We start from the raw sequence: 27,659 nt of genomic DNA on the forward strand, positions 1-27,659 counted from the left end.
CCTTCAATTTAAGCACTCGAGCTCAACAGCTTAATGTGGCGACATGCTGAGAAAAGGGCGTAAGAAGGCATCACCATCACTCTCTCGTCGGTTGTGGGCCTTGGTCTATAAAGAGGAATCCAGACAGATAGATCACTTGAGTTATTCTCATTTTACCCCACTTTTGAAACACCCCTCCAGTGTCCCACCCAGTGCAGAGACTAGCAGTTTCTCATGAACTTTGTCTCTCTCTCTTTCAGGTCACAAAGGAGGGCTTCTGAAGAAATACAAGAGTATGTTTCAAGTATTCTCACGGCATCCTGTGTGACCCTAGTCCGCCATGTGGTCTGTGTGGTCCTCATCAGCTCAGCCTTTGTTGAACGCAGCATTCGAACATAGACAGCAGGGAGCGGGCTGGGCTCGGGCTGGAGATCAGAGTGATAGTCAGGGGCTCAGCGAATGCTGCTTCTGCAGCTGAAGGGCTGGACTCTGGCATGGATGGCCATGTCCTGTCTCCCATGCCCTGGGTCTTAGATTGTACGTTCAGGTGTCAACAGGACTGACCCTTAGGTTCTGCTTTATTGATGAAGATGGGCAGAAGGAACACCAGCCTTCTAATCCTAGCCTCCTCCCCAGACATATCAAAGAGAAAGAAGGCAGGTTTCTGGGTCAAGACGGAGTGTGCAGGTAGGCGGGAGGAGCATCCTTTCGCAGTCCGTGTGATGCTGCTGGTGGGATGGTACAGCTTGTGCGCCTTGCACAGCAGACCAAACTGACGAAGCAGGCCTGACCAAGCTGGTGGAGGAAGGTGGGTCCAGAGACATTTTCACCTAGGAAAAGCAATGGAAGCCATCAAAATATAATAGGTTGTTCCTTCCTGTGTTTCAAACTCACTTCCTCCTTTCTTTTCCTCTTTTTTTGGTGACAGCCACCGCCTCAGACAGCAGAGCCTGGATAGATCAGATGACGGAGGAGGTAAGATGCCCGTGGACGAAGTCAGAAGGGCTTCCAGAGACGTCCCAGAGCATCTCCTGGGCTACAGCCAAGGTGCCACTTGCTGCAGGCCTTACTGGCCACATCCCTGTGGCCTCGTCCTGGCCTGTGGGTTGTGTCTCTGTGCCTGGCCGAGTGCTGCTGCCCCTGCCTGGGGTTCCTCCCGACTTCCTTATCCATTAATCCTCCTTGTCCTTCAGCACTCGGCCAGAAGCATCACTTCCTCTGAACTGTCTTCCCTTGCCATCCCACCCGCCGTCTCTGACTCAGGTGTTGTTTCTCCCTGTGCCCACAACCTCCTGGGCAAACATCCATTGTAATGACCACCCCCCACAGCAATAATAGCTGGTACTTATTGGTTCTTTATTATTAGTCTCAGGCACAGTTCTCCCAATTTATAGATGCTGAAGCATTTCATTTTCACAGCAGCCCTACGAGGTAGTACTGTTATTATCCCACTTTTATTTTTGAGGAAACTAAAGTACAGAGCGATGAAGTTGCCTGTGGTCACAGGGCTGAGTGACCGTCATGCTTTAACGCTTTATTGGCTCAGTTGTTCTTCCCACCAGGCTCTAAGCTCCTTGATAGTGGACACCTTGTCTTGTTTATCTTTGCATCTCTAGTGCATGGCACATAGTCGGTTAAAGGCTGATGCTGTAAATAAGGGAGAAACAGTGCTTCAGCGGCTAGCAGCCGTGTCACAGCTGAAGCCCGTGTTCAGAACTCGAAAAGACATAAAGTTTGTGTGTACCTTTTGCAGGAAACCTACTAGAGGGGAGGTTATCTTTAGGACCTGAATGATCAAAGCCTCTTTTTTAACTCACATATTTACCATTTCCTCAGTCTGTTCCTTTGTGTAGAACTCAATTTCCATCTAGTATCATTTTCCTTGTGCCTGAAGCGCTTCATGTAATGTTTTATTTTTTTGTAGAGCGGGTCCTCTGGCAAGAAATTCTCTCAGTCTTGTTCGTCTGAAAAATGTCTTTACTTTTCACCAGATAAAGGATTCTGGGCTGACGCCTCGGTTTTCCCTTTTAGTCTTTGAGGTACTTGGTTCGTCGTCCGTTGGCTTGCTTGTCTGCCGAGAAGCCAGTGGTCCTCCTTATCTCTGCTCACCTGTATGCACTGTCTTTTTGTCCTGCTTTTAAGACTTATTTTCCCTTATCTGTTATTCTCAGCAATTTGGTCGCGATGTGCCTTGTTGTGGGTTACTTTGTGTTTATCCTACTTGAACATCTTGAGTCTGTGGATTTGTGGTTTTCATCAGATTCAGATCATTGTGGCCGTTGTTTCTTTGGGTTTCAGTGAAGTGGTTGATGGGCCGTGTTATGCTGGTGTCAGGTGTGCCACGTATTGATTTGACGTTTGCACCCATTAATGAGCTCATGATAAATGTGTCCCCACGCAAGTTACTACGATTTTATTGACCATACTCCTCATGCTGTATGTAACTTCCCAGCGGTTTATGTACGTTATCCCCGGAAGTTTGTGCCTCTTCCTGCTGTTGCCCGAGTTCACCCCACCCCCTGCTCTGGCGGCCACCTGCTTGTCCTCTGTGTGTTGAAGTCTGTTCCTGTATTGTGTTTGTCTTGTGGTTTAGATTCCACACATACGTGAGGTCATATGGTGTTTGTCGTCCTCTGTCTGGTTGATTTCACTTAAGCCTAATACCCTCCAGGTCCATCCCTGTTGTCACAAGCAGCAAGATTTCATTTTCTCATGGCTGAGCGACGCTCCACTGTGCATGTGTATATATACACATATACATGTTTGTGTGTATATGTATTCTGTGCTGAGTCCCTTCAGGCGTGCCCAACTCTTTGCAACTCCATGGACTATAGTCCACCAAGCTCCTCTGTCCATGGGATTTTCCAGGCAAGAATCCTGGAGTGGGTTGCCATTTCCTTCTCCAGGGGATCTTCCCAACCCAGGGATTGGAGCTGGGTCTCCTGCATCTCCTGCATTGGCAGACAGGTTCTTTACCACTAGCACCGCCTGGGAAGCCCTACATATGTATATATATACACGTAAGCGACTTAGCACACAGCGTGAGCACATGCATATATATATATACACACACACACACATGCACATGCATATATATATGCATACATATATATATATATATATGTATGTGTGTGCTGTGCACTAAGATACTTCAGTCATGTCTGACTCTGCGACCCTTTGACTGTAGCCCACCCAGCTTCTCTGTCCATGGGATTCTCCAGGCAAGAATACTGGAATGGGTTGCCATTTCCTCCTCCAGGGGATCTTCCTGACCCAGGGATCAAACCCTGTGTCTCTTAAGTCTCCTGCATTGGCAGATGGGTTCTTTACCACTAGCGCCACCTGGGAAGCCTTGTGTGTGTGTGTGTGTGTGTGTGTGTGTGTGTGTGTCTGTGTGTCTGTATACACACACACACGTATATATACACACCATGTCTTCTGTATCCATTCATCTATCAGTGGACACTTAGGTTGTTTCTCAAATCCCAGCCACCTAAACTTTGACCTGTGTCTCCTCAACCCTCCAGACTGCCTGTGCCTGACTCGGGGTTCCCTACCCTGTACCAGTGCCCGAGAAGCACCTCTAAGCGGAAGCTAGGGTGACTACAGGGCCCACTCCATTCATTTCCTGCCCTCAGGGGTCCTGGTTCTGTGTTACCTCTTTCCACTGTGTGAAAGCAGCTGTTTCTCGTATTTTTTTTCTAGTTTTCTGATTGTTTATAACAGGAAGGCAAGTCTGGTACCAGTTACTCTCTCATGGCCAGAAGTGGAGTTCCAAAGCCTTCTATTAACTAACCTTTGCATGTGACTAAGGTGAAGGAGAGAATTGAATCTGGGGAACATAGATGATTCTCTGTGCCATAGCTACCACACAGGATCAGGGTGAGAGTCATACAGGACAATTGTGAAATATGCTAGGAGGGTGATTAAAATACAGATTCACAGAGTTGGGGATGGATGTGTGCACATTGCTGTATTTAAAATGAGTAAACAACAAGGGCTTACTGCATAGCACAGGGAACTCTGCTCAATGTTAAGTGCTGGCCTGGGTGGGAGGGGGCTTCTGGGGGAGAATGTGCTTAGTGCTTAGTTGTTCACTCGTGTCCAGCTCTTTGTGACCCCATGAACTGTAGCCCACCAGGCTCCTCTGTCCATGGAATTCTCCAGCCCAGAGTACTGGAGTGGGTAGCTGTTCCCTTCTCCAGGGGATCTTCCCCAACCAGGGATCGAATCCAGGTCTCCCACATTACAGGCAGATTTTTTACCATCTCAACCTGGGGAAGCCCTGGGGGAGAATGGATACATGCATATGTATGGCTGAGTCCCTTTGCTGTTCACCTGAAACCCATCCCGACATTGTCAATTGGCTACACCCCAGAACAAAATAAAAAGTTTAAAAATACAGATTCCCAGGCCACTGGCAAAGTAGAAGCTGGGATTGGGGCCCAGGGAATCTGCATTAATTTAAGTAAGCTCCCCAGATAAATATTTTGCACACTGACATTTGACAGCCCTGCTGTGATGCCTCCAAAGCCAGGACTGAGGACTGGAGAGGGAGTCGTGTGCACAAGTACTTCCGTTTCATCTCATCCCAAAGGGGTATGAAGGTAGAAAGGTAGTCACTAGAGGTCAGGAATTGAGTCTGCACTCGCTCTAAGGGTTAGTAAGAGCCCCTGAGTCTCCTTCTATCATTCTTTAGCCCTTTGATTGCTTTTCCATTCTCTCTCATCAACAAGGTCATTTATTTTTGCTAGATATTCCGCCTCAGCTCTTCTCACTCAGTTGGTCTCAGCTGCCAAGCTACTCCACCCGCTATTAATTCCCATTGGCGCTGGTCAACAAGGTACCCTGCGCTTCTGTCCCCAGAAGTCTGTCTTCCCAGACGTGTTCCTGGGACCTCTGCCGCTGCTACGGTGACAGCTGTGATGCTCACTGATTGGTGGCTTCTACCACACTTTGGGTCGGCCTGGCCTCAGAGGCTCTGTTGCTTCAGCCGTTGGTTACACAGGGCCGCAGAGCAACCAGGAGGATGTGCCAATGGGCTCAAGGAGGCAGGATCCCTACTAGGTGGTCAAGGTACAGTGTGCTTGGAAACTGTGATGCTGATGACACTGGGGTGCTCGGTGAATCCCTGATCTGCAGAGGGTTTACTCAACTGGAACTCTTCACACCTCTTCCCACCCTAGCTTGGACTTCTTTACAACTCCCCTCAAAGGACTTCTGAAATCCTACCTTCTCCATTTTTTTTCAATTGGGAGAAAAAGAAAGTGTTAGTCACTCAGTCGTATCCGACTCTTTGCAGACCCATGGACTGTAGCCCGCCAGGCTCCTCTGTCCATGGAATTCTCCAGGCAAGAATACTGGAGTGGGTTGCCATTCCCTTCTCCAAAGGATCTTCCCAACCCCAGGGGTCGAACCCGGGTCTCCTGCATTGCTGGCTGATTCTTGATGGTCTGAGCCACCAGGGAAGCCCTCAGTTGTGTGAAAATGCTCCATTTCAAGGAGTAACTATATCACAGCAAAAGCCTCTGAATACTGAAGTTTACATACACCACACATGCATCGTTAGAAGGCGATGCTGGTTGCAGTTGTAGCGTCATCGCGTTAGAATCAAGTTGTTGCAGCTTTTGGCGTCTCTATACGCCATGTCGCCCAGGCCTGCTGTTTGACGTGTTGAGAGGTTGAGGCCTAAGCATTATTGTACAGCATCATCGGGCTGAACAGGGACTCAGGTCCTCTGACCCCAGGGGCGCTCTCTGTCCTCGTGCCGCGGCCTCCGCCAGCCCCACTGCCCTCACCAGCATTACCAAACATTTCCATGTGCCAGCTATCAAGCCTGGTGTTGCACATTTTTTTCTCATCTAATTCTCAAAACAAATCTGTGGGAGAGGTTTTTTTTTTTAATATCAGTTTTATTGAGGTCTGATTTGCATATGATAGACTGCATTCATTCAAAGTGCACAGTGTGAATTTTTACAGCTGTGTATACCCAGTGAAACCTCCACCACCATCAATGTGCAGAACGTGCCCATCACGCCCGAAAGTTGCTCTCACTCTCTTCAGTCCATCCTCCCTCTGCCCCTGTCTCTAGGCAACTGTGATCTCTTTTTTTTTTTTTTGTCATGATAGAGTGGTTTGTAGTTTCTAGAATTTTAGACACTGAATCATACATATGTATGCTTTTGCGTTTGACTCTTTTCACTCATTAGAATGATTTCGAGATCCATCCAGCTGGTTGCATGTATCATTAGCCAGTTCATTTTTATTGATAATATTCCATTGCGTGGGTACATAGCACATTTTTGGTTATCTTGGTTATCTATTCACTTGTTAAGGGACATTTTAATTGGTCATCATCCCCATTTTAAGGATGGGGAGGCTAGGGCAAAGAAAGGCAACTTTGCCGAAGGTCACACAACTAGTAAGTGCCAACACCAGGGTTTGGAAGGCAGCTGTGTTCACCATGTGTTACTAGCACAACGCAGCCCAGCACCAGGATTTGAACACATATCTTGGCCCCAGAGTCCTTGCTCTTGGCCCCTGGGCTGTAACAAATAGCACGACCCTCTCCTGTGTTGGCATCTCCTTGCACAGGTCGGTTGTGTAAGTGTCAGCTCCCCAGTGTGTAAGACACAGTGCTGGCATGATTGATAGGATGCCTGATGCAATTCCATTAAGGAAGGAGAGAAGAGAGTTGCTGTTTTCGGAGAATACCTCTGGTGTTCTTTTCCCTTTCATAAACTTGGAATGTGAAATTTGTGATTTGACCTTTATTTTGGCTCCAGGACTTTGAAGCAAAAAAAGCCTTTCTTGTCAGAGTACACTTGATGTTACCTTCTAGGAGGTATGTCTCTGCCCTGGCATAAATCTGTTTTCCATGTGGTTATCCCTGAGTCCTTTAATGGAAAATCAGTTCATATGTTACACTTCACACTCGACTTAGTCCATTTCACCGTATGTGAATGTTTAGAATCCATTTTGCCATAGGAATCATATGTTACATATAACTAGTCTCTAGAATTATCTTTGCTCAGAGAATTACTTGGTTGGCTAGTTCAGCCTGCTCCTTTGAACTTAGAATAACCAGTGGGTGGGGAAACTCCATGAATGATTGCCCTGAACCTGGACATGGACATGGACGCTCATTCAACAATGACGTTAAATAGATCTCTGGGCACCTGTGAGGAAACCTACTGGTTCCCTTAATAAAATCACATCTGGGGGCTTCTCTGGTGGCTCAGTGTTCAAGAATCTGCCTGCCAATGCAGGAGACCTGGATTCGATCCCTGATTTGGGAAGATCCCACATGCCTCAGAGCAGCTAAGGCCATGTGCCTGTGCTCTAGAGTCTAGGAGTTGCAACCTTGGATCCCACGTGCTGCCACTGCTGAAGCCTGCACACCCTCGCCCCCGTGCGCCACAGCAGGAGAAGCCACCACAGTGAGAACGCTGCACACAGCAACCAGAGAACAGCCCCCGCTCCCCGCAACTAAAGAAAAGCCCACGCAGCAGCCAAGACCCAGCACAGCCAAATAAATAAATACATTTTTTTTAATTAAAATAATCACATCCAGGTTCTTTGAGGTCATCAGTGAGGTGTATTCTCACCTTGGAAGGGGCTACTCCTCTTCTGGTACTTGGTAGGGCTGTGTGATTGACGAGCCATCTCGAAGGAGAAGATGAATTACCAGGAATAGAAGTGAGGAGCCAAGGTCCAGGGCCTCCTCTGAGCATCTTGGAGATGAACCTTCACCGAGGAAAGCCAGGAGGTCTTCATGAAACGTCTCCTGTGTGCTGCTCCAGGTCTCGGAAATGGTGGTGAGTGAGACAGTCCCTGCCCTCCAGGTTTCTTTGGTCTGGTGAGACAAGCCCGGCCTTCTTTCCTCCTCTTCTTTTATGTAGACTTTGAGGAGCCATGTCTCTTGAGATATATTTCTCATCATTCAGCCTCCCTAGATCACTCTTCAAAAGATGTTTCTGCTTTTATTTTTTTTGGCTATACTGAGCAGCATGTGGGATCTTACTTTCCAGTGAAGCGTCAGTCATGTCCAACTCTTTGCGACCCCACAGAGCCCACTAGGCTTCTCAGTCCACGGAATGTTCCAGGCAAGAGTACTGGAGTGGGTTGCCATTTCTTTCTCCAGGGGATCTTCCCAACCCAGGGATTGAACCTGGGTCTCTCGCATTGCAGGCAGACGCTCTACCGTCTGAGCCACCAGGGAAGCCTCATATACCCTAAGTGTACTTGCTCAAACCCACCTCCCCAGATTCCTTGAAACTAGTCTGGACAAGGTAAAAGAGAGATAGGATCAAAGTTAACGCATGATTCATGTGTCACAAGACTAGATAAACAGTGGATATTTATCAATAGGCCTGGGGTCATATCCTCATAAACATAATGGAATTTACCACTTTGTTACAGAGATAATTAGCATATTCTTTTAGGCAAGGGAGAGTCCAAGTACAAGTCCTGAGGCGCTTTCATCCAGGGGTCTGGTTTTCCATGGGTATGCCATTCCTACAGACACCAGGCACAAAGTTCAGAGTCCACTGGGAGGGTGACCATGCCTGTAGCCTAACGTTCGCAGCCTGGCCTAAGATGGAGTCCAGCTCTGTCTGTTTCCTCCTTCATTCCCTCCTCTTGATGCTCTTAACTCACTTCCTTTCCAGACCAGGGATTAAACCTGCATCCGCTGTATTGGAAGCATGGAGTTTTGACCACTGGAGCGCCAGGGAAGTCCTGGATCTCTCTTGATACCTGGTGCTGCTCCTCCTTCCCTGGGGAAGAAGCTGAGGGAGAGAAGAGAAACACATCCTCTTGTTTATTGATGTTTCCCTCAGGCTTCTGAGGGAAGAGAACAGAAAAACAGAGAAAGGAAGGAGCTGTTGGGATGAGACATGTTTTTTAAATGAGAAGCAGAGAGTAAGTGCTGTGCAGAGGTGGTGTGGGGTTCTGTTGGTTAACCAGAGTGTACTGCAGAGGGACTGTTTGCAAGACCAAGGCAGGTTGTGAACTCAAATGTTTCTAGGGGCTCGGCAGATAATATAAACACTTGAAACAGCAGGCGTGTTTGACCATAAACAATGGTGAGGCCTGTGGTGAGCTTGGAGGGGAGATGGCATGACGTGAAAGTTGTCAAATTCATATTTTAAATAATGACAAGTTTTAAACATCACTTTACGAACAGAACAAAATGCATCTTCGAATTGGAGTAGGCCTTTAGGAAGCGATTTGTAAATCCTTCGTAAGACCTTGCCAACATCCACTGGATCATAGAAAAGCAAGGGAATTCCAGAGAAACATCTGTTCTGCTTCATTGACTACACTAAAGCCTTTGACTGTGTGGACCACAACAAACTGTGGAAGACTCATAAAGAGTTGGGAATAGCAGATCACCTTACCTGTTTCCTCAGAAACCTGTATGCAGGTCAAGAGGCAACAGTTATAACTGGACATGGAACAATGGACTGGTTCAAAATTGGGAAAGGAGTATGTCAAGGCTGTATATTGTCACCATGCTTATTTAACTTATATGTAGAATACATCATGTGAAATGCCAAGCTGGATAAATCACAAGCTGGAATCAAGGTTCCTGGGAGAAATATCAACAACCTCAGATATGCAGATGATACCACCCTAATGGCAGAAAGCAAAGAGGAATTAAAGAGCCTCTTGATGAAAGTAAAAGAGGAGAGTGAAAAAACTGTCTTAAAACTCAACATTCAAAAAACTAAGATCATGACACATTCAGTCCCATCACTTCATGGCAAATAGATGGGGGAAGAGAGGAAACCGTGACTGATTTTATTTTCTTGAGCTTCAGAATCACTGTGGACAGTGACTGCAGCCATGAAATTAAAAGATGCTCACTCCTTGGAAGAAGAGCTCTGACAAACCTAGACAGTGTATTAAAAAGCAGAGATACCACTTTGCTGACAAAGGTCTGTATAGTCAAAGCTATGATTTTTCTAGTAGTCATGTATGGATGTGAGATTTGGACCATAAAGAAGGCTGAGCACCTAAGAATTGATGCTTTTGAATTGTGGTGATGGAGAAGACTCTTGAGAGGCCCTTGGACAACAAGGAAATCAAACCAATCAATCCTAAAGGAAATCAACCTTGAATATTCTTTGGAAGGACTGATGCTGAAGCTCCAATACTTTGGCCACCTGATGCAACAAGCCGACTCACTAGAAAAGACCCTCGTGCTGGGAAAGATTGAGAGCAGGAGGAGAAGTGGGTGACAGAGGATGAGACGGTTGGATGGCATCACCAACTCAATGGACATGAGTTTGAGCAAGCTTCAGGAGATAGTGAAGGACGGGGAAGCCTGGCGCGCTGCAGTCCATGGGGTCGCCAAGTGTCATGACACAGCTGAGCAACTGAACGACAGCAAACAACAACATAAGACCTTGGAGGGCTCTGCTCTAAAGGGACACTGAACTTTTTTAAGGAGACAAAACATGAAAAATGAAAATCCAGACAAGGATTAAGTAACTAAAGTAGCAGTGTAGTGAGTGGCAGAGTTAACAAGTGGTTATTGTTATATTAGTGATTTCCTTGCTAAGTGCTTTGAAGCATGGGCTGCCGGCCCTTCAGGAAGAAAGTAGAACTTGCTTGGGTCCTGTAGACTAGATAGGATTAGGTTAGGCAGAGAAACGGGCACAGCCTTCCACGGTAAGCCACCTGGCATCAGGAGTGACTCTGCTTAGAGGATGAATGAGGAGTTCACCGTCACCAGGAGAGAAGCTGGTTCTGCAGATCTAAGCCCTGATTCTGGGCCATTCTCAACTACTCGTATTCGACATCCTTATGTAAACCACCTTTCATGAAGTTTGAAGATTGCCAGTCATCTAATTTGCTGATTCTGGGTAGGCTCGCAGCTAGAACCGATAAAGTGCTTCAGGGAAGGTAGGATTCGTGGTTGTGGAGACCATAGTAGACAGCTCTGTGCTCAGTTGCTCAGTCATGTCCAGCTCTTTGTGACCCTGTGGACTATAGCCCACCAGGCATCTCTGTCCATGGGATGTTCCCAGCAAGAATACTGAAGTGGGTTACCATGCCCTCCTCCAGGGGATCTTCCTGACCCAGGGATAGAGCCTGTGTCTCCTGCATTGCAATTGGGTTCTTTACTGCTGAGCCATGGGGAAAGCCCTGTAATGGACAGCCAGAGCCCCCAAATGATCTCAGGGTCTCCAAATTGTAGGATGGCTGACCTTCCTTTTAGTGGCTTAATTATCCATCCCTATTCTTAGAATCAACTTTTTAGTTTGCCTCACATCTGGAATAGAGTTGGATCCAGTCTCTACAGGTGATACTGGGCAGGTAATTCATTTATTCATTTCTTTAACCACCATTTGTTGAATACCTTCTATGCACGATGCTTGGGGCTGGCACTGGGGGCATGATGGTGTACAAGAAGACATTCTCAGTCCTTACCCTCATGCAGCTTACAGTCTAGTCGGGGAAGGGGATACTAAGCCAATAATCACGCATTAAATGAGTATGGACAGATTGTAGTCTAGTCTGCTGAAGGAAGAGTCGGGTGCCATGAAAGAGAATGATGGGGAGACCTGATTTGGGTTGGGTGAGGAGGGAGGACCTCTCTGAAGAAATGGCTTTCAAATGTCAAAACTTAGGGGACATGCAGAAGTTGCCAGCAAAAGCGGGGTGGGTGCTGGGGGCTAGGGGAACCCTGGTAGAGGAGCCAGCAGGCGCAGAGTCCAGTCACCTCTCTGACACCAGAAGCATCAGAGAATAGAATTCCCAGGGCTGTTCAAGCTCTAAAATCCAGCTCTCAGAAACTGAACTCCGAGGAATAGTAAAACTTGAAACATTGAGCAGCACACAAATGGGAGAGAAGAACTCTTTGTCTTTAGAAAAGATGAACAGTCTTCAGATTGAGAGAATCTCTGAAAACACAATTAGATATGGACTCAACTTTCAAAAAGCTTATCTCCCAGGTAAATTCAAATTAGGAAAGAACTTGGTTTAAAAAGTGGAAAGTCTCTGAAAACAGGAGCTCTGAAAAAAAGAATTAGCTCTTTTGGATGTAACCATCGCATCTTGGCGTCATCCAGGACTGCAGGTGGAATTTTCAATAACTCTTCCTGGCAGCTCCCACGCCTCTGGGGCACGCTGCCTTCTCACTGGAGAGGGTGGCGCTCTTTGTGTCCTGGGGTCCAGTTTTGACAGAATCAAATACCTCAAAACCTCAGGAATAATAAATCCCATGGCCAACCCAAAAGTGTGTAATTCCTAAAGGACAGGCGGAGTTGAGCCACTTTTAGCCAGGGGCAATTGGGGACTTAATTCTGCGAGTGTAACAATCTGGATGATCTGAGAGCTCTGAGTTTAAGGGTAATTGCTCAATTTTCTATCCATGTCAACAGGGAAAATAGGTAAAAGTGGCTGAACACATCCCAGCAATGAGGTTGGATGAGATGTGAGATGCCAGACTGTCAGCAGAATTAGAAAAACGCTATCTGCAGTAGGCTATTGCTCTGTTGCCCCTCTCCCTGTTCATCTCTGTCCCCAGGCTTTCTGTGGCTCATTTGGGCTCTTTCTCATTCCTTGCTTAATTCTGCCACCATATCTTTCATCCATTCTCCTGAAAACAACAGTCAGTCTTAGCCCAAGCAGTTTTCATGCAGAGAAAGAGAGAGTGGGAAGAATTCTTTTAATGTGGATAAATTGGAACCCTGATGTCTCAATTCTTTTCTCTTGCTTAGTCAGAATGTTCCATTATATTGGCATTCACTCCTTAAGCTTAATACAGCGCATCGGACTTCTTAGGTGGTACCCAAACCTAGTCCCTTTGCCTCCCTAATTTTATTTATTTATTTTATTTAATTTTGGGCTGCACTGGGGCTTTGTTGCTGCTTGCGGGCTTCCTCTCATTGCGGTACGCAGGCTTCTCATCACTGTGGCTTCTCTTGTTGCAGCAAACAGGCTCCAGAGCATTTGGGCTTCTGTAGCTGTGGCACATGGGCTTCGTTGCCCCATGGCCTGCGGGATTGTCCTGGACCAGGGGTCAAACCTGTGTGCCCTGCATTGGCAGGTGGATTCTTAATCACTGGACCACCTGGGAAGTCCTGCCTCCCTGATTTTTTTTTTAAATCTATTCTAACCCGGGTTCCTTTTAGCTAAACATAGAGCAGGAAAGAGGGCAGGGGTGGAGTGGGGTGGGATTCATTAATCCCAGGAGTTACTGTCCTGTCTGCTGTCTGTGCCTTGTTAAACTTGCTGTTGTTTATAGTATAGTAGGTGTGAGATTGGAAAAAGAAGTCCTTCTTACAGGAAAATGGGATTCATAATTAATGTGTGTGTTTGCCGAGAGCCAGGCTTTGTGCTGTTTTCCCTGCAATGCTAGTCAGTCCTCAGCATTTCTACGAGGAGACACTGTGATCGTTACCCTTTTCCAGGGAAAGAAATTGAAGCCTTGGGAAGTTAAATAGCTAACAGAGGTCACATAACTAATAAACAGAGATGTACTTATTTAACAACCAGCTCTCCGGGGTGGGGAGGGGGCAAAGTCCTCATTGGGTTCCTAGGTGGCGCAGTGGTAAAGAATCCGCCTGCCAATGCAGGAGACCCAAGAGACTAGGGTCCGATCCCTGAGTCAGGAAGATTCCTTGGAGGAGGAAATGGCTACCCACTCCAGTATTCTTGCTAAGAAAATTCCATGGACAGAGGATCCTGGTGGGCTACAGTGATTGAACACACACATACTCCTACCATGGCTGGTTTCAAGCTCCCAGCATGACACCGGTGACCACAAAACTGGGAAGAGGTGAACAGTAGCACACCAGCATATCATGTTTCCATCACACCAGTCCTTTGGATGGAGGAGGAAATGGCAACCCACTCTAATATTCTTGCCTGGAGAATTCCATGGACAGATGAGCCTGGCGGGCTCCATAGGGGAAAGTTAAGTCCATGGGGTCGCAAAGAGTCGGACACGACTGAGTGACTAAACTCACAGTCCATTGGATGTAAATAAGTTCATAAGCATAGGTAAAGTAAAATGCAATAAAACTTAGAAAGTGGCAAATTTTGAGTATTACCTTTGTTTTTAATATAATTTGTTTAATTACGCTGTGTTGTGTTGTGCTTAGTCGCTCAGTCATGTCCGACTTTTTGCGACCTGTTGGACAGTAGCCCCCAGGCTCCTCTGTCCATGGGATTTTTCAGGCACGAATACTGGAGTGGGTTGCAGTTTCCTCCTCTAGGGGATCTTTCCAACCCAGGGGTCACACCCGCGTCTCCCATGTCTCCTGCACTGCAGGCAAATTCTTTACCTGTTGAGCCATCAGGGAAGCCCTATTTAATTAACTCCAGGAGATAGTGAAAGACAGGGAAGCCTGGCATGCTGCAGTCCATGGGGTCACAACAACAATATATAATTTAATCTTTAATAATGTTTCTGCGTAACAACCTGCATGCGAAATTCCCAAACATTTTAGACAGCCCGAACTGCTCCAGAACATCACCTCTAGTAAATGACAGAGCTGTAGCTGGGACGTGGCCTTCAAGACTCCTGATCACCTGCTCTCAGCGCCTTCCTCCTTACCGTCAAAGCGCTAGGTTCGTTTCTCCAGCCTGCTTATCCAGAAAGCTGGCCTCCACTCATCTTCCCAGCGCCCTGATGCAGCTTTGCTCTCCTTTCCTGGTTCTCAGATTACCCTGCTGGCCCTGTCCTTGGCTCTGCTGATCCTCTCTCTCTGAAGTCTTGTCAGCAGCACCCAGGCTGAGTAGAGAAAAGCCAGAGAAGTTAGGTCTTTAAAGCTGTGTGGCATGAACAGAACCTTCAGGTTGGACCATTCCTCCCCCATCTTATGTTTTATTTTCTATCAGATCCATTGGGATTGCTTTTTTATTATTACATTTTAAAATATTCACCTGTTCATTCAATCTTTGTTGCAGTGAGATCTTTAGCTGTGGCATGTGGGATCTAGTTCCCTGACCAGAGATCAAACCCAGGCTCCCTGGATTGGGAGCAGAGTCTTAGCCACTGGACCACCAAGAAGTCGTGAGATTGCTTTTAAATAAGGAATTCTTGCGCCTCTGCTAGGTCTTTCAGAGAGGAGCTCCTGTTTTAGGGTGAGAGGAAAGAGAGTCTTATGAGGGTGGCAGTGTGAGCACCAGGGAGTGTGGAACACTTAGAAGAACAGAGACCCCACAGGGTGCTCCCTGGGCCGTGGAGGGCTCTGGTTGGAGCTCTCCCACCAGCGTCATCCTTGAGACGCAGCTGAGGGTGAGCAAATTGACGTCACGGAGACTTGGGACATCTCAGACGCTGTATGGGACGTCAAAGATTCCCCAGTCAGGGGTGTCGGATTATAAGGTGCGAATACGGAGCTGAGTTCGCTGTGGGCCACAGGAGGGATCTGTGTAGGCTCATTGCATTAGAGAAAATGAACTTTCCATACAGCGATTCTCCTTTCTTAGTATTTATTTTAGCTACATGAGGCCTTAGTTGCAGCATGAGGGATCTTACATTGGCCTTCAATATTTCATGGCATGTGGGATTTTAGTTTCCCGAACAGGGATTGAACCCGGGTCCTCTACCCTGGAGGGTGGATTCCTAACCACTAGACTACCAGGGCAGTCCCCTATACAGTGATTCTCTAAACAAAAGACCCAGCTTGCCTTACAGACACGTAGGTGGTATATCTAGCTGGAATATTGGGGAAGACTGCTCCACAGGCCAATGTGACAGGTGTTTTTTAAAAATTATACCATGATATATATTCCAGTGGACACCCCAGAGATAAGGATGTCTTCGAGATAGAAGGCACCTCATTTTGGTGATAAGGAAACTTGGGAGCAGAGCTGACAAATAGCTGCACTAAGTCAGCAGGTCAGGGGCAGAGCTGGGACCCAGCTTTCCTGACTCCTGATTGGGTCTGCCCTCTGGTTCAGCTCTGCACAGCGAGAGTCTGGATTTGGTTCTTCCATGATAGACAGTGAAAGCCACACTCCTTGTGGGGAAATGAACTCTAGTAGATGGAAACTCTTGAGGCCCCAGTGGCCGACTTCACGGCTCCCCATTGTGGGTTTGGCCAGGGCTGGTCCCCAGAGCCAATGAGACACCAGAGAAGTTACAGGGAATTGGCCTGAAGTTTCATTAATGCGGCAAGAGAAATTGTTTTAACTTGGTTTTGTGTTCAAGGTCCCATGATCCCACCATGGGAAAAACATATGCCATCACAGAGTAGGTATCTGGGAGCTGATGGACTGTCTTGACTCAGCAAGCTTAGTAGAGACTGGTTTGGCTCTGTTCTCCTTGCCTCTCAAAAAGGCAGTGTCAGGGCAGGTTTTGGAAACAGAGTTAAGCTTGGACCAGACTTCGGTTGTTCTGCTTTGTCCCCTCAGTTGTCCCCTACCTCCCCTGGTCCAGCTGCCCAGCACAGCCTGGAGCGTTGACCAGACCTCCCGCTCACTGGCAGAGCCGAACAGCGTCCTCTAGGCCCCTTGGCGGTCCCCTCCCATGTCTGGGTCACACCAGCCTTCCCAAACTCTCCATCACGAACATCTCTACCCAAAAGGCAGTTGCCAGTGACCAGTGTCTAGGGCTCCAGTTTCCTTGTTCATGTGAGCAGCTTTCTGGGATGTCCCTGTCTGAAGAGGTGGGATGGGGAGGATGAAGCAAGCCTTGGACCACACATGCACAACCGTTGTAAACGAAGCAGTCTGTATTGACCTTCCTCCAGGAACACAGGGAAGGCTCCGTCAGCATCCCACGGTGCCGTAGTCTGTTTGGAGGAATGTGATTAATAATAAATCTTCCAACATTAGGCACTGACAAAAGCAAAAGAGAGCTCACCCTCCCTGAAATAGCTATGGAGACCTGGGTGTTTATTCTGTAACTCCTTGGGTTCTTTCCCTATCGAATACAGAAAAGAGGATTGGGATAGGACAAAGCTAATCCCACTTAGCTTTGTGAGACAGTCCTAGGTGTGACTGTGGGCCACGGTCCTGCTTTGGGGAGAAGCACAGGTCCTTCTCCACACAGCTGTGAAAGGAATGATGGATGAAGGAAGAGAGGAGACGAAGCCAGTTTGGTGAGAACCACTGCCCAGGGACATCTTAGGCTCCTTAGATTTTTATGTGATTAGAAAGAAATAGAGGCTCGATGCCATAGGATGTCTGTTTCAAGCGATGGGGACTGTATAGAGAAGAGGCATGGTGTTCTCTGCAACTAAAAGAGACAGATGGATTTGTAGGAGTTGCTCCAAATAGTCTGTAACTAAAGCCACGTCAGCTGTGGCCTGGGGACTGCATTCTCCAAGCAGGTGGCCGTGGTGCCCTTACTCGTCTTGAAGTCTGACAGTCAGACAACACTTAGGTGAGACGGGAAGGAACAGGCTTGATTGTGCATCTGAGGTTGGGACTCAGCATATCACTTGGGCCTCAGTGTGAGAAGTCTTCCCTTCTAATACCTGCAGATAAGCAAAGCCTAGGTATAGCAAAAATCCAGGGAAGCGGTGATAGGGGACCCTCTTACCTTAGCGAGATGTGAACTTGGTATGGCCAACCGGTAGGGTCTTCCTTTCCAGTTTCAGGTCCTCCCAGCTTTCTAAACATGCCCAGATGTCTGCCATGTGTGTGGGTATACTCGCCTATACGTATGCACACGCAGGAGGGCAGATATTGGGAAAAATGATTCCTGAGTCCATAAGTGTGGTTGACGGACTGGGTTTACCTAAAAGACCCTTTAAGAGAAAGCTCTTGAAAGATGATTACAGAATTGAGACACCATCATTTAAAAGTGCCCGAGGCAAACGCCTTTGAAAATTGCAGCAGCGGAGGGACGGAGAGAGAACCAGGCAGCCCTTGATTGTTGGGCTGTTCCCTCAGGACCCGTCGCCCCCCCTCCCCCTCTGTTTCGCATCTGATAAGAGAGAGAGCAGCGGTAAGACTCCTCATCTATCTTATGAAAATCCGATTCGGAATGGCTGTGATCAAAACCAGCTGGCTGTCACCAGCAGTGGCCTTGCACGGAGGAAACCGCTCAGAAGCCGTTCCGTATGTGGGGGTGTCACGGGTGGCACCGATCAAAGGAGCATTTTTTTAATAAATATATATAAGGAAAAACACAAAACCTAAGGATTTAGAATAAAAGCAGTGTAGTTTGTCTTGTTTTTTTTTTGTTTTTTTTTTCTTCAGCATAACACGAAGAGGATGAAATAGAATCAGATATGCCTGGTTTCTAACACTTCTAGTGGCGGCTCTGAGAAGGCCACTCTCTGTCACATTCAGTCTGTATTTGCTGTGTCTTGGGCCTTGTTGAAGAGAGCGGAGAGGTCCTCCCTTTTCCGTCCCTTCCAGCCGCTTCATCCTTTGTCACCTTTAAAGGCCCTTAGCCCTCGTCATCCTTAACACGTCTCTCCAGATCAAAGCTGGAACTGCCGTGAAGTGCCGAGAGCTGCTGGCAGTAACTGGGAGCCTCCCTGTTCATTGTTTTAATTTCCTTCAAGTAGTAACCAGTGTATCAAAAAAGTGAAGTCGCTCAGTCGTGTCCGATTCTCTGCGACCCCATGGACTGTAGTCTACCAGGCTCCTCCATCCATGAGATTTTCCAGGCAAGAATACTGGAGTGGGTTGCCACTGCCTTCTCCAGGGGGATCTTCCTGACCCAGGGATCAAACCTGGGTCTTCCGCACTGTAGGCAGACGCTTTACAACCTGAGCCACCAGGGAAGTCGTTCGCTAGAGGTCACCCCTCTAAGGTGACACTGGGCTCCTTCCCCGTGTTAGGCCCCTGGGCAGAACGGGGCGTTTCCCTGTGGAGAACCATCATTGGGTCTGCTTTGTCTGTCAGGAGCACCACCTTTAATTGCTGCAAAGGGTCAGTCCTGGTTAACGACCCTTCGCGTGGTCCACAGGGACTCTCCCGTAGCCCATGGTGGACTGGCTGCGATGACTGGGCAAGTCTCCTGGGGTGTCGCATTCCAGGCTCCTTCTGGAATGTGCTACTGTCCCCCCCGCAGGCGATACGATGAGGCCGGGCCTGCATGCCTGAGGCAGGCCACAAGCTGAGTCAGCATTCAGCACAGCCTCCCGTCTGCCCACCTTCCAGCCAGCACCACACCCGCTGAGACCCGGCTGGTCTCAGACACAGACTCAGTCCCAGCCCTGCTCTCACGGCCCAGCGTCAGCCAGGACGGTTGCCACAGTGTGGGGGCTGGACGGAGCAACCGGCTCTATTTTCTTTTTTTTTTTTTAGTCTTTATTGGACTGTAATTGCTTTACAGTGTTGTGTTAGTTTCTGCTATACAACGAAATGAATCCGCCGGATGTATACATCTATCCCCTCCTTTTTGGATTTCCTTCCCGTTTAGGTCACCACAGACGGTTGACTAGAGCTCTCTGTGCTATACAGCAGGTTCCCATTACTTATCTATTCTTTGCACAGTAACGTGCTGATATATATGTCAGTGCCAACCTCCCAGCCCATCCTACCCTGCTCCCCCGTTGGCGTCTGTACGTCTCTTCTCTACGTCCCTGTCTCTATTTCTGCTTTGCACGTAGGTTCAACACCAGCTGTTTTGATGTTCATCTTGAAGTCAGTGATCTCCTTCCCCAGCAGCACGAGGAAGGGGGTCGGTTGGGTAGAAGCACGGAGACTTCTCAGCATATATGGGATATGGATGAAGCCCCCCACAGCCCCCGCCAGCCAGCCCCTCAGGAGACGGGCATCTTCTTTCTGTCCCTGGCACTGATTTCCTCAGGGACCTGCTTGTGCTCCTTTTGCTCATAGTCAGAACCTGTTTCTCAGCCCCGGCAGTGGGCACTCTGGCCAATGGTGTCACAATGTTCAGCCTGTCTTCTCTGAGGGCCACCCGTCTCCTCCCGGCCGAGCGGCCCAGCTGGGTCAGGGGGACTCACCAGGGACCGGTCTTCATGAAGCAGACCTGCCCGGGATCCGCAGGTGCCTTTTTGCCCGGGAACCCGAGTCCACCCAGGGACTGCAGGGGCCCAGAGCTCCTCTGAGAGCATCCTTTCCCCTTGTTCCTTCGGGTGTTTGAAGCCTGTTGCCTATTGCTTTCCCCTTTTCTTTTCCCTTAAAAAAAAATGCTCCATTTTTTCACTTAGAAAAAAAATTATTTATACGATTGAGATCCACTAATTAAAGCCATTTTCTGGTATTTGGTTACTGGAGCGTTTGATGTCTCTCTGACAAGACCATGAAATGCACGGAGTGTCCACGGGGACAGAATTTGCTGAACACGGCTCTTTGTAAATGAGGGGACACAGTGTCGCAGCAGCTCATGAATATGAAACGCCCATGATGCCACCTCAGTGGACTTGGGAACACAGATGAATCCTGTCATGTGCTAAATGAGACCAATTTCTTTCACTTAACTTCATCTTCAATCAGACCTTCTTCCATTTGCCTGTTTAAAATTCCCCATACGTGATGCAGAAGGTAACAGCATTCAGTAAAACAAAGTTTTGCAGCTGCAGAGAAAAATGATAATGATCTCAGGCTTAAAGTTGCCATCTCCTAGAAACATGGACATTCTTTCAAAAGCTCTTGAGCTCTGTTGAAGGTCTGTTGACTTTGAACACACCATTGGGGGTTGTCTCAACTGCTCTTCTTGGGGTGTCCCCCCTGCAGGGTGTCAGGTCCCTTTCAGGTGGGTTGGTTGTTGAACATGGCTGTGCCTTATAAAGGGTGGATGTGAGCCCTTGGCAGCCCACAAGTGCTCTGCAGTGGCCGGGGTACTGCTGGAGAAGCAGTTGTGTGGGGCTTTGTGGGTCCTCTACCCTCCGGAGCCGGGGTGAGGTTAGTGAGTGAAGCGAGAGGGACAGATGTCATCAGTCAGCATCTAGAAGGACCAGGCCAGGTAGGCCGACCCTAGTACCATTTACTAAGGCATCAGGATCAGAATGTGCTGAAGTTTAGAAGAGACTTCATGTAGCTCTCTAGAAACCCTTCTGGCCACGACTACAGAATCCCATTCAGAAATCCCCAACCAAGAACCATCAGCACAGAGTAGAAGCTAAAGAAATGCAGAGAGAAGCAGCTCCCTGCCTGGACCATCCTTGCCTGGATGGGACCAGGGCCCGGGTCAGGGTGTCTCCTTTGTTCTCTCCCTCCTCTGCAGGAAGATTTATGCTCCAGGGAAAGAGCCTGAGTGATGCTCAGGGTGCCCTCATCACAGGTGGAGTCCAGTCCAAGAAATCACCTTCTGTTCTTGTACCAAAACAAGCAGACGACAGCCAGGTGTGAAGGCAGGCTCATCGCAGTGACCTGGGGCCAGGGTTTTTGCAAGAGGCAGGCAGGCTTCTTGCTGTCAAGCCACAGGGGCTAAAAGGGATCCCACTGGGACTTCCTGGGTACTTAGCATTTTAGTGCAACGGTGTGATGGTATTATTCATAATGAATGGATTTCAGGGCAAATGGCAGCTTCTCACATCTTTGAAATCAGTTGTAATTGATCCTGCTGGTGTTCCCACATTTCTATTATTTATTTAAGCACCCCTCATTTATTTCTGTGGTTTCATCTGGTGGTTGGTTGGTTGGTAGGCCTGTTGGCAGACTGATGTACTGGTATCAATGAGTTTTCCATTTGGCAACCTCTCCCTTTGGAATTAGTTCCTACTGTTGTTGCTATACATCAACAAGCCTTTACTGGGACTCCCAGAAAGTGGAGTGAAAAGACTGGGGCACACCAGAGATCGAGAGGAAGCTCAGGGAGATTGGTGAAGGACAGTGTGACCCAGCCTCAGGATGGAAGCCGAGGGGTCCGTACGGACCATATTTGAGTGACTCTTCCTCTGTAACTTTGTCCCCACTGCTCCATCGTTTCTTGTATATGCACAGGCCCTTCCCAGCAGGCCTTGCAGCTCTCAAGTAGGGCAAAGCCTTTGCTATGATGCCATCAAACCCAGGAAGTGTCTAAGGATGGCTCTTGGTTGTTCTTGTGAAATGAACCCTGCTTAAGCAGCTCGGAGACTCAATAGCACTTATACTACAACCGGAAGGATCTAGAGAAAATAAACATGGCATCCTTCTACGGGTGTGGCTTTCAGATTTGAGAGACGTTTATTGATATAAGTTCTGTTCGATTGTCCTTTAGTCTGCCCATCTTTGGAAATCAGAAGTGACTGAGACACAGTCTTCACCCTCAAATAGGAGGTAGGCCGAGGGAAAATTTCACTTACTCCACCTACAGCAAGGTGATCAGGTCCATCTCATGGCCTTGAATAAAGTATCATGGAAAGACAGAGGAAGCTCTGAATTCTGCTTTTGGCTTCCCAGATGATCTACAAAGGAAGGGATGTGCATTTTACTTATTCTGTTCATTTGTCATCATTTTGTAAGTGTATAGGCCCTCCTACTGCAACTTGTTCATGCTTATTCAGTCCGTCTTGGTTTGCCCCTAACGTGCCTCTGGAGGGGTCTTGCCTGTAGCAGGCACCCATTAGGCGCGTGTCTCCTGGCTGGTCGATGCAGGTTCTTCCCCACCTGGCACCTGATGCCCTCTCTCCTGCCTTACTCTGTGCGGCTCTCCCGAGCCCTCCACGTCAGGCACACCAGCCTTCCTCGGAGAGTTGCTCCTTGTCTCCTGGTGCCTTTGAGCACGCTGTCCCCTGCCTGGCTTAGTGCTGTTTGTCCTCCAGCTGCTCTGTCCAAGTTCTGAGACCTCCCCTCACCCCTCACACCACCCCTCAAAATCCCAAGTTAGATTCTCTCTGGATGGAATTAAGTGCATTATGCAGCATCCATTCAGTAGAGTACTAGCCTGCCAGGCTCCTCTGTCCATGGAATTCTCCATGCAACTATACTGGAGTGGGTAGCCATTCTTTTCTCCAGGGGCTCTTCCCAACCCAGGGATTGAACCCCGGTCTCCCACATTGCAGGCAGATTCTTTACCGTCTAAGCCATTAGGGAAACCCATAGAATACTAGATGGCCATTTAAAAGAATAAGATGAATCTGTACACTGAAAAGGAAAGATAAAAATCAATCATAGGATGTTGGATATGTAACATGCCACTTGCGAACATTTTTAAAAGGACAAACGTGCTGTATATGCAGAAATTCCCTTCAGTAACCATATATGAGAAATGATTAATAGCAGTCACCTCTAGGGAGATGACTGGGGTTCATATAAGGAAAGGATGTCTTCCGTCTTAAACTTTCGAATTTGTAGCATTTGAATTTGTTACCACATATGATGTTACTTTTACCTGGTGGCTCAGATGGTAAAGAATCCGCCTGCAATGCGGGAGACCTGGGTTCGATCCCTGGGTCAGGAAGATCCCCTGGAGAAGGGAACAGCTACCCACTCCAGTACTCTGGCCTGGAGAATTCCATGGACCATACAGTCCATGGAGTCACACAAATGCAGTTTCCCCACTGTGTGGCTAATTGGGCACCACGTGGGGCCCAGAAGCAGGTGAACAGCAAGTGAGACGGCTGACCTGAGAGGCCCAGAGCAAAAGCCCAGCAGGGAAGGCCCGTGTTATTAAGGAGCCCAAGTGGAAGAGAGTGGCAGGTGACCTGTGCGGGGGGCGCCCTCTTTGGGGACCAAGATCAAGGATGAGGGCTCCGCTCCCAGGGTGCTGGCGTGTCAACCCTCTTGCCTCGCCAGCCCCTTTCCTGGGGGTGTCTGAGGTATCTCAGCCACCTCCTCCTCGTCACAGCTGGTTTAACGCCACACGACCAGCAGGGGAGGGAGTCTCTGGGCTCTCGCGTGTTGGTCCATTTTCCTTTCTGTTCCAATGGCCTTGTTGTAGGCAATGGTGAGGGAGAGACTTAGCTTAGTTATAGTTCCTGGAGACAGAGGAATAACCGAAAACAGAGGACCCTGAGTCTCCAGGCAAAACAGTTTGTCCCAACTCTAGGCGGTCGTCTCACCCCTCCACTAGCCAAAGCGGCTTGAAGTCACTGCACCTTTGCAAAGAAAGCCTGAGGGCGGCACAGGCTGGGAGTCGGGGGTGGTTGCAGTTGAACTGGAGTGGGAAGCCTGCTCTGTCTGTTCCTAATGCCTCACTCCACGCAAACTGCTCCATCTTGCTGAGCCTCAGTGTCCTCTGGAAAATGAGGCAAATGGGCAGGATTAAATGCGAAAATGAGGATAAAGCCGTATAGCTTCTTTCCATGCTCAGTGTTTTATCTGTCAGAAAAGTAAGAATAGTACAGAATATTTATTAGGTGCCCAGCGTAGCGCTTAGTGTTTTATAAAAAGTGTCCCATGTATACCTTACAGCAACATATGAAATGGGTGTAGTTATGCTCCCCATTTTACAGCCATAGAAACTGAGGCATCCAGAGGGTAAAGTCACACAGCTAGTCCGTGGGGGAGCCAGGCTGTGAATGCCTCCAGTGCCTGCACTCTTAACCACCAGACAGGAGTCCTGCCCACATGCTTAACAAGGCCATTGTTTCTGTTAACATTCTTATTGTTAGCAGCATGGAAGAAAATGAGACTAAAGTCAGTAGAATGAACTTTCACTGGTGCTGGAGCAGAGTCCTTTATTCCTCTTATCATCGTTATTAAAGGTATATCGTCGCATACACCTTGGGATGTTAAACTTGACACCCTGAATCAGACCGGGTCTCCGGACCAGGCCTACAGGTGACGTAGCCGTCGCTGACTGCAGACACGGCTGCATCGTTCCGTGCAGGTCATTTTGTAAGGAAGCGGATTGATTTCTCAAGCCCATTTTCTTTTTCTAGGTTGGTTCCTCATGATATGTGTGTGTGAGAGAGGGGAGCGGGACGAGGGGGAGAGAAAGAGGCCAAGAGGACAGAAACTGTTGGGAACGTGTCACGTATTCATAAGCAAGCCCTTGTTTGTGACTGTACATCAGAAACTGTAAAATGAGGAAGTTCTTTGAAATTTGCCCAAGACCTGCTCCACGGCCACATGTTCCTCCGGGGCCGGGAGTTGGATGGCCAGGCTCTGCAGTGACGAGCTCAAGCTGTCGCTGCACCGGAATGCTCCAGCTTGCCTCGGCCTGGCTGTCATCACTGGCTCCATCCCACTCCGGTGCTTCACTGGGCTCTGTCGGGCACCAGGCTTCCAATTAGAGAGAGACCCCACTGTGTGGCCAGCGCCACCCGCGTCCCTCCAAGCGGCCCCTTTGCCAAGGCCCACGCTGACCTCCGCTCTGGCGCAGATGGGGCCAGCCCCACTCGCTTTCCTGTGCATTTGGAGGAAGGAGGTAGGGATGAACGGGGAAGCCCTTGGGGACCCGGAGCAGACTGCGGGCCAAAGCACAGCTACTTGGTGCTGGGAGAAGCTGGGCAGGGTTGACAGGGCCCAGAGGCTGACATTGCAGAGCAAGGGAGGACTGGGGAAGACCCGATCCTGAGCCTGAAGCTCAGCAAAGGGGGGGCATTTTCTTACCAGCTTCTGAATATTCATCTCAGGCTGGGCCCCACGCCGAGCAGAGCCAAGAGTAGCCTGCTGTCTCACACCAGACCTGTCACAGTGCTGATGGCGCATGGCTTGGCCAGCTTCCTCCCTGCCTGGCTGCAGGGCCCACGTGGTCTCACCAGCCTGGGAGGCCCCTCGCCCCAGACTCAGGGACGGTGCCATCAGCCAGCAGTGGACTGGATCCGCTCAGAGCAAGCTGAATTTCTATTAGCATAAAAAATAGAAAATTAGAGAATTCCGTATCCAATTCTCTAGCAGGATAGAGAGATACCATCTAACCTCTGAACAGCTTCGTTCTGGATAGAGGACTTGCTGAGTGTGATTCATTATTTCTGGGCTGGTGTGTGCGTCTTCTTTATTTCCCTTTTATCAGCCATTTCTTTTTATTTTCATCCTCTAACTCTCTGTCTTTCTCTGCCTGTCTCTTTCTCTCTCGTCTTATTTTCTGTGTCTCCGTCTCTCCCTCGCATGTTCTCTCTCTCTCTTTCCAGGTACAACATCTATAACTCTGCCATCGGAAGCAGTAATAAAGACACCAGTCTGAGAACTGACATTTATATATACTCAGGCTAAGCTTGACTAGAACCATTGCAAAGTCTAAATAATGAATAGCCTGAAAGTGGGAAGGGTCCTTTTCAGCTGCTCTTGGAATGATTCTGTATCTCTTAAAAAAAAAAAAATTTAGTCCATAGAAGCAAAAAGGAAGGGTGTCTTCACTATTCTTGCCTCTCTGGAATTTTTAATATTCGTAGTTGGTTTGGGACTTCCAGGACTGTCTCTCCCTGCTTCACCTTTTTATTTTCCCTGCCCCATCTCTTTTTATCTCTGTGCAGACTGATTAAAGCAAAGAAACCCCCTCTGCCAGTCAGTGATACTCCCTGAGAGAAGGCAGTCTTTCTCTGGGGTGTTCGAGAAGATGCTGGTTTTTCTGCCGTAAGCAAGTTGCCGTTGTTAAGTGATGCGCCGTCTCTGTTTCTCCCTTTGCATGAGCTCGTTAGATTGACGAAAGGAATGGCCTCGTGTCTCCTGTGTCTGTATGTCCGTCTCATACAGAGAATTCAGAAAAGAAGAATCTCCAGGAGACAGCAAGGGAAGTGTCATCTTTAGAATCAGCATTGTTTAGGATATTAGACCTGGCCAATGGAGACTCGGGCTTCCCTCGTAGCTCAGTTGATAAAGAATCTGCCTGCAATGCAGGAGACCCGGGTTTGATTCCTAGGTCGGGAAGATCCCCTGGAGAAGGGATAGACTACCCACTCTAGTATTCTTGGGCTTCCCTTGTCGTTCAGCTGGTAAAGAATCCACCTGCAATGTGGGAGACCTGGGTTTGATCCCTGGGTTGGGAAGATCCCCTGGAGAAGGGAATGGCTACCCACTCCAGTATTCTGGCCTGGAGAATTCCATGGACTGTACAGCCCATGGGGTCGCAAAGAGTCGGACACGACTGAGCGACCTTCACTTTCACTTTGAATGGAGACTCTGACCCTGGATGCTGCCGGGAAGCCAGGTCACATCATTAGGTGGAAAGTGACTTTGCAGATACAGGCTCGGGGCTGTGACGGTTGTGAAGACTAGGACGAGCTGATGCACACATGGGCCTCGGGCATGAGGAGGTGCGCTCGTGGAGACGTCCGCCTGGTGACACAGCGTGTCCCCCACTCCTCTGTCTCTGACCGTGCCACACTCACTCAGCTCCTCTTTTCCTTCCTCTCCTCTAAGTGCTTCCCCCCAGGGCTGTCCAGGACTTCTCATTTCTTTACATTTCTCCTTGGAGAGCTACTCCCATGGCTCCTAACATGGACCAAATGTCAGGACCAGCCAAGAAATCTTAGGGAAAAATTCAGCCTCCCAGGCCCCACCCAGGAAACTTTTAATTCCCGCAGGTTCTGGGGTAGTAAAACCTGAGATTTGGAAATTGTTGAAGTTCTGCCTTCGATTCTCATGCACACCTCAAGTTCAGTTCCACCAGCCTGAATGGGGGAGTGGGGGTGCTGGAGGCCAGAGACCATCCGAGTGTCCATTCTACCCAAAGCCTGTAGCCCTCACGGTGGCCAGGGTATTGAAGCTGCTGAGTCATCAGTGGGGAAGTGGGCTAGATCCCCACTCATGCTGCTGACAGTTTCGCCTACCCTCTGGTTGCAGATATCCCTGTTATTCCGGACCTGGAGGAGGTACAGGAGGAAGACTTCGTCTTGCAGGTGGCAGCCCCTCCCAGGTATGTTATATTCGCCTGAAGCTGGAGGGAGGCTGGGGACCGTGCCAGGCGCCATCAGCAGTGATGC

The 27,659-nt window shown here is 48.6% G+C and overlaps 1 protein-coding gene across 2 annotated transcripts in view; it reads left to right on the forward strand.

The window, feature by feature from the left end:
• Nucleotides 1–27,659, forward strand: part of IFT43 (intraflagellar transport 43) — a 157,175-nt gene that overhangs the window by 74,783 nt on the left and 54,733 nt on the right. For both annotated transcript variants that reach the window (XM_061429535.1, XM_061429534.1), the window contains exons 4-6: nucleotides 240–272; nucleotides 908–954; nucleotides 27,520–27,592. In XM_061429535.1, coding sequence (XP_061285519.1) covers nucleotides 240–272; nucleotides 908–954; nucleotides 27,520–27,592 — 153 coding nt within the window. The remainder of the gene's footprint in view (nucleotides 1–239; nucleotides 273–907; nucleotides 955–27,519; nucleotides 27,593–27,659) is intronic.

This window comes from Bos javanicus, chromosome 10, assembly GCF_032452875.1.
Source record: "Bos javanicus breed banteng chromosome 10, ARS-OSU_banteng_1.0, whole genome shotgun sequence".
Lineage (NCBI taxonomy): Eukaryota > Metazoa > Chordata > Mammalia > Artiodactyla > Bovidae > Bos > Bos javanicus.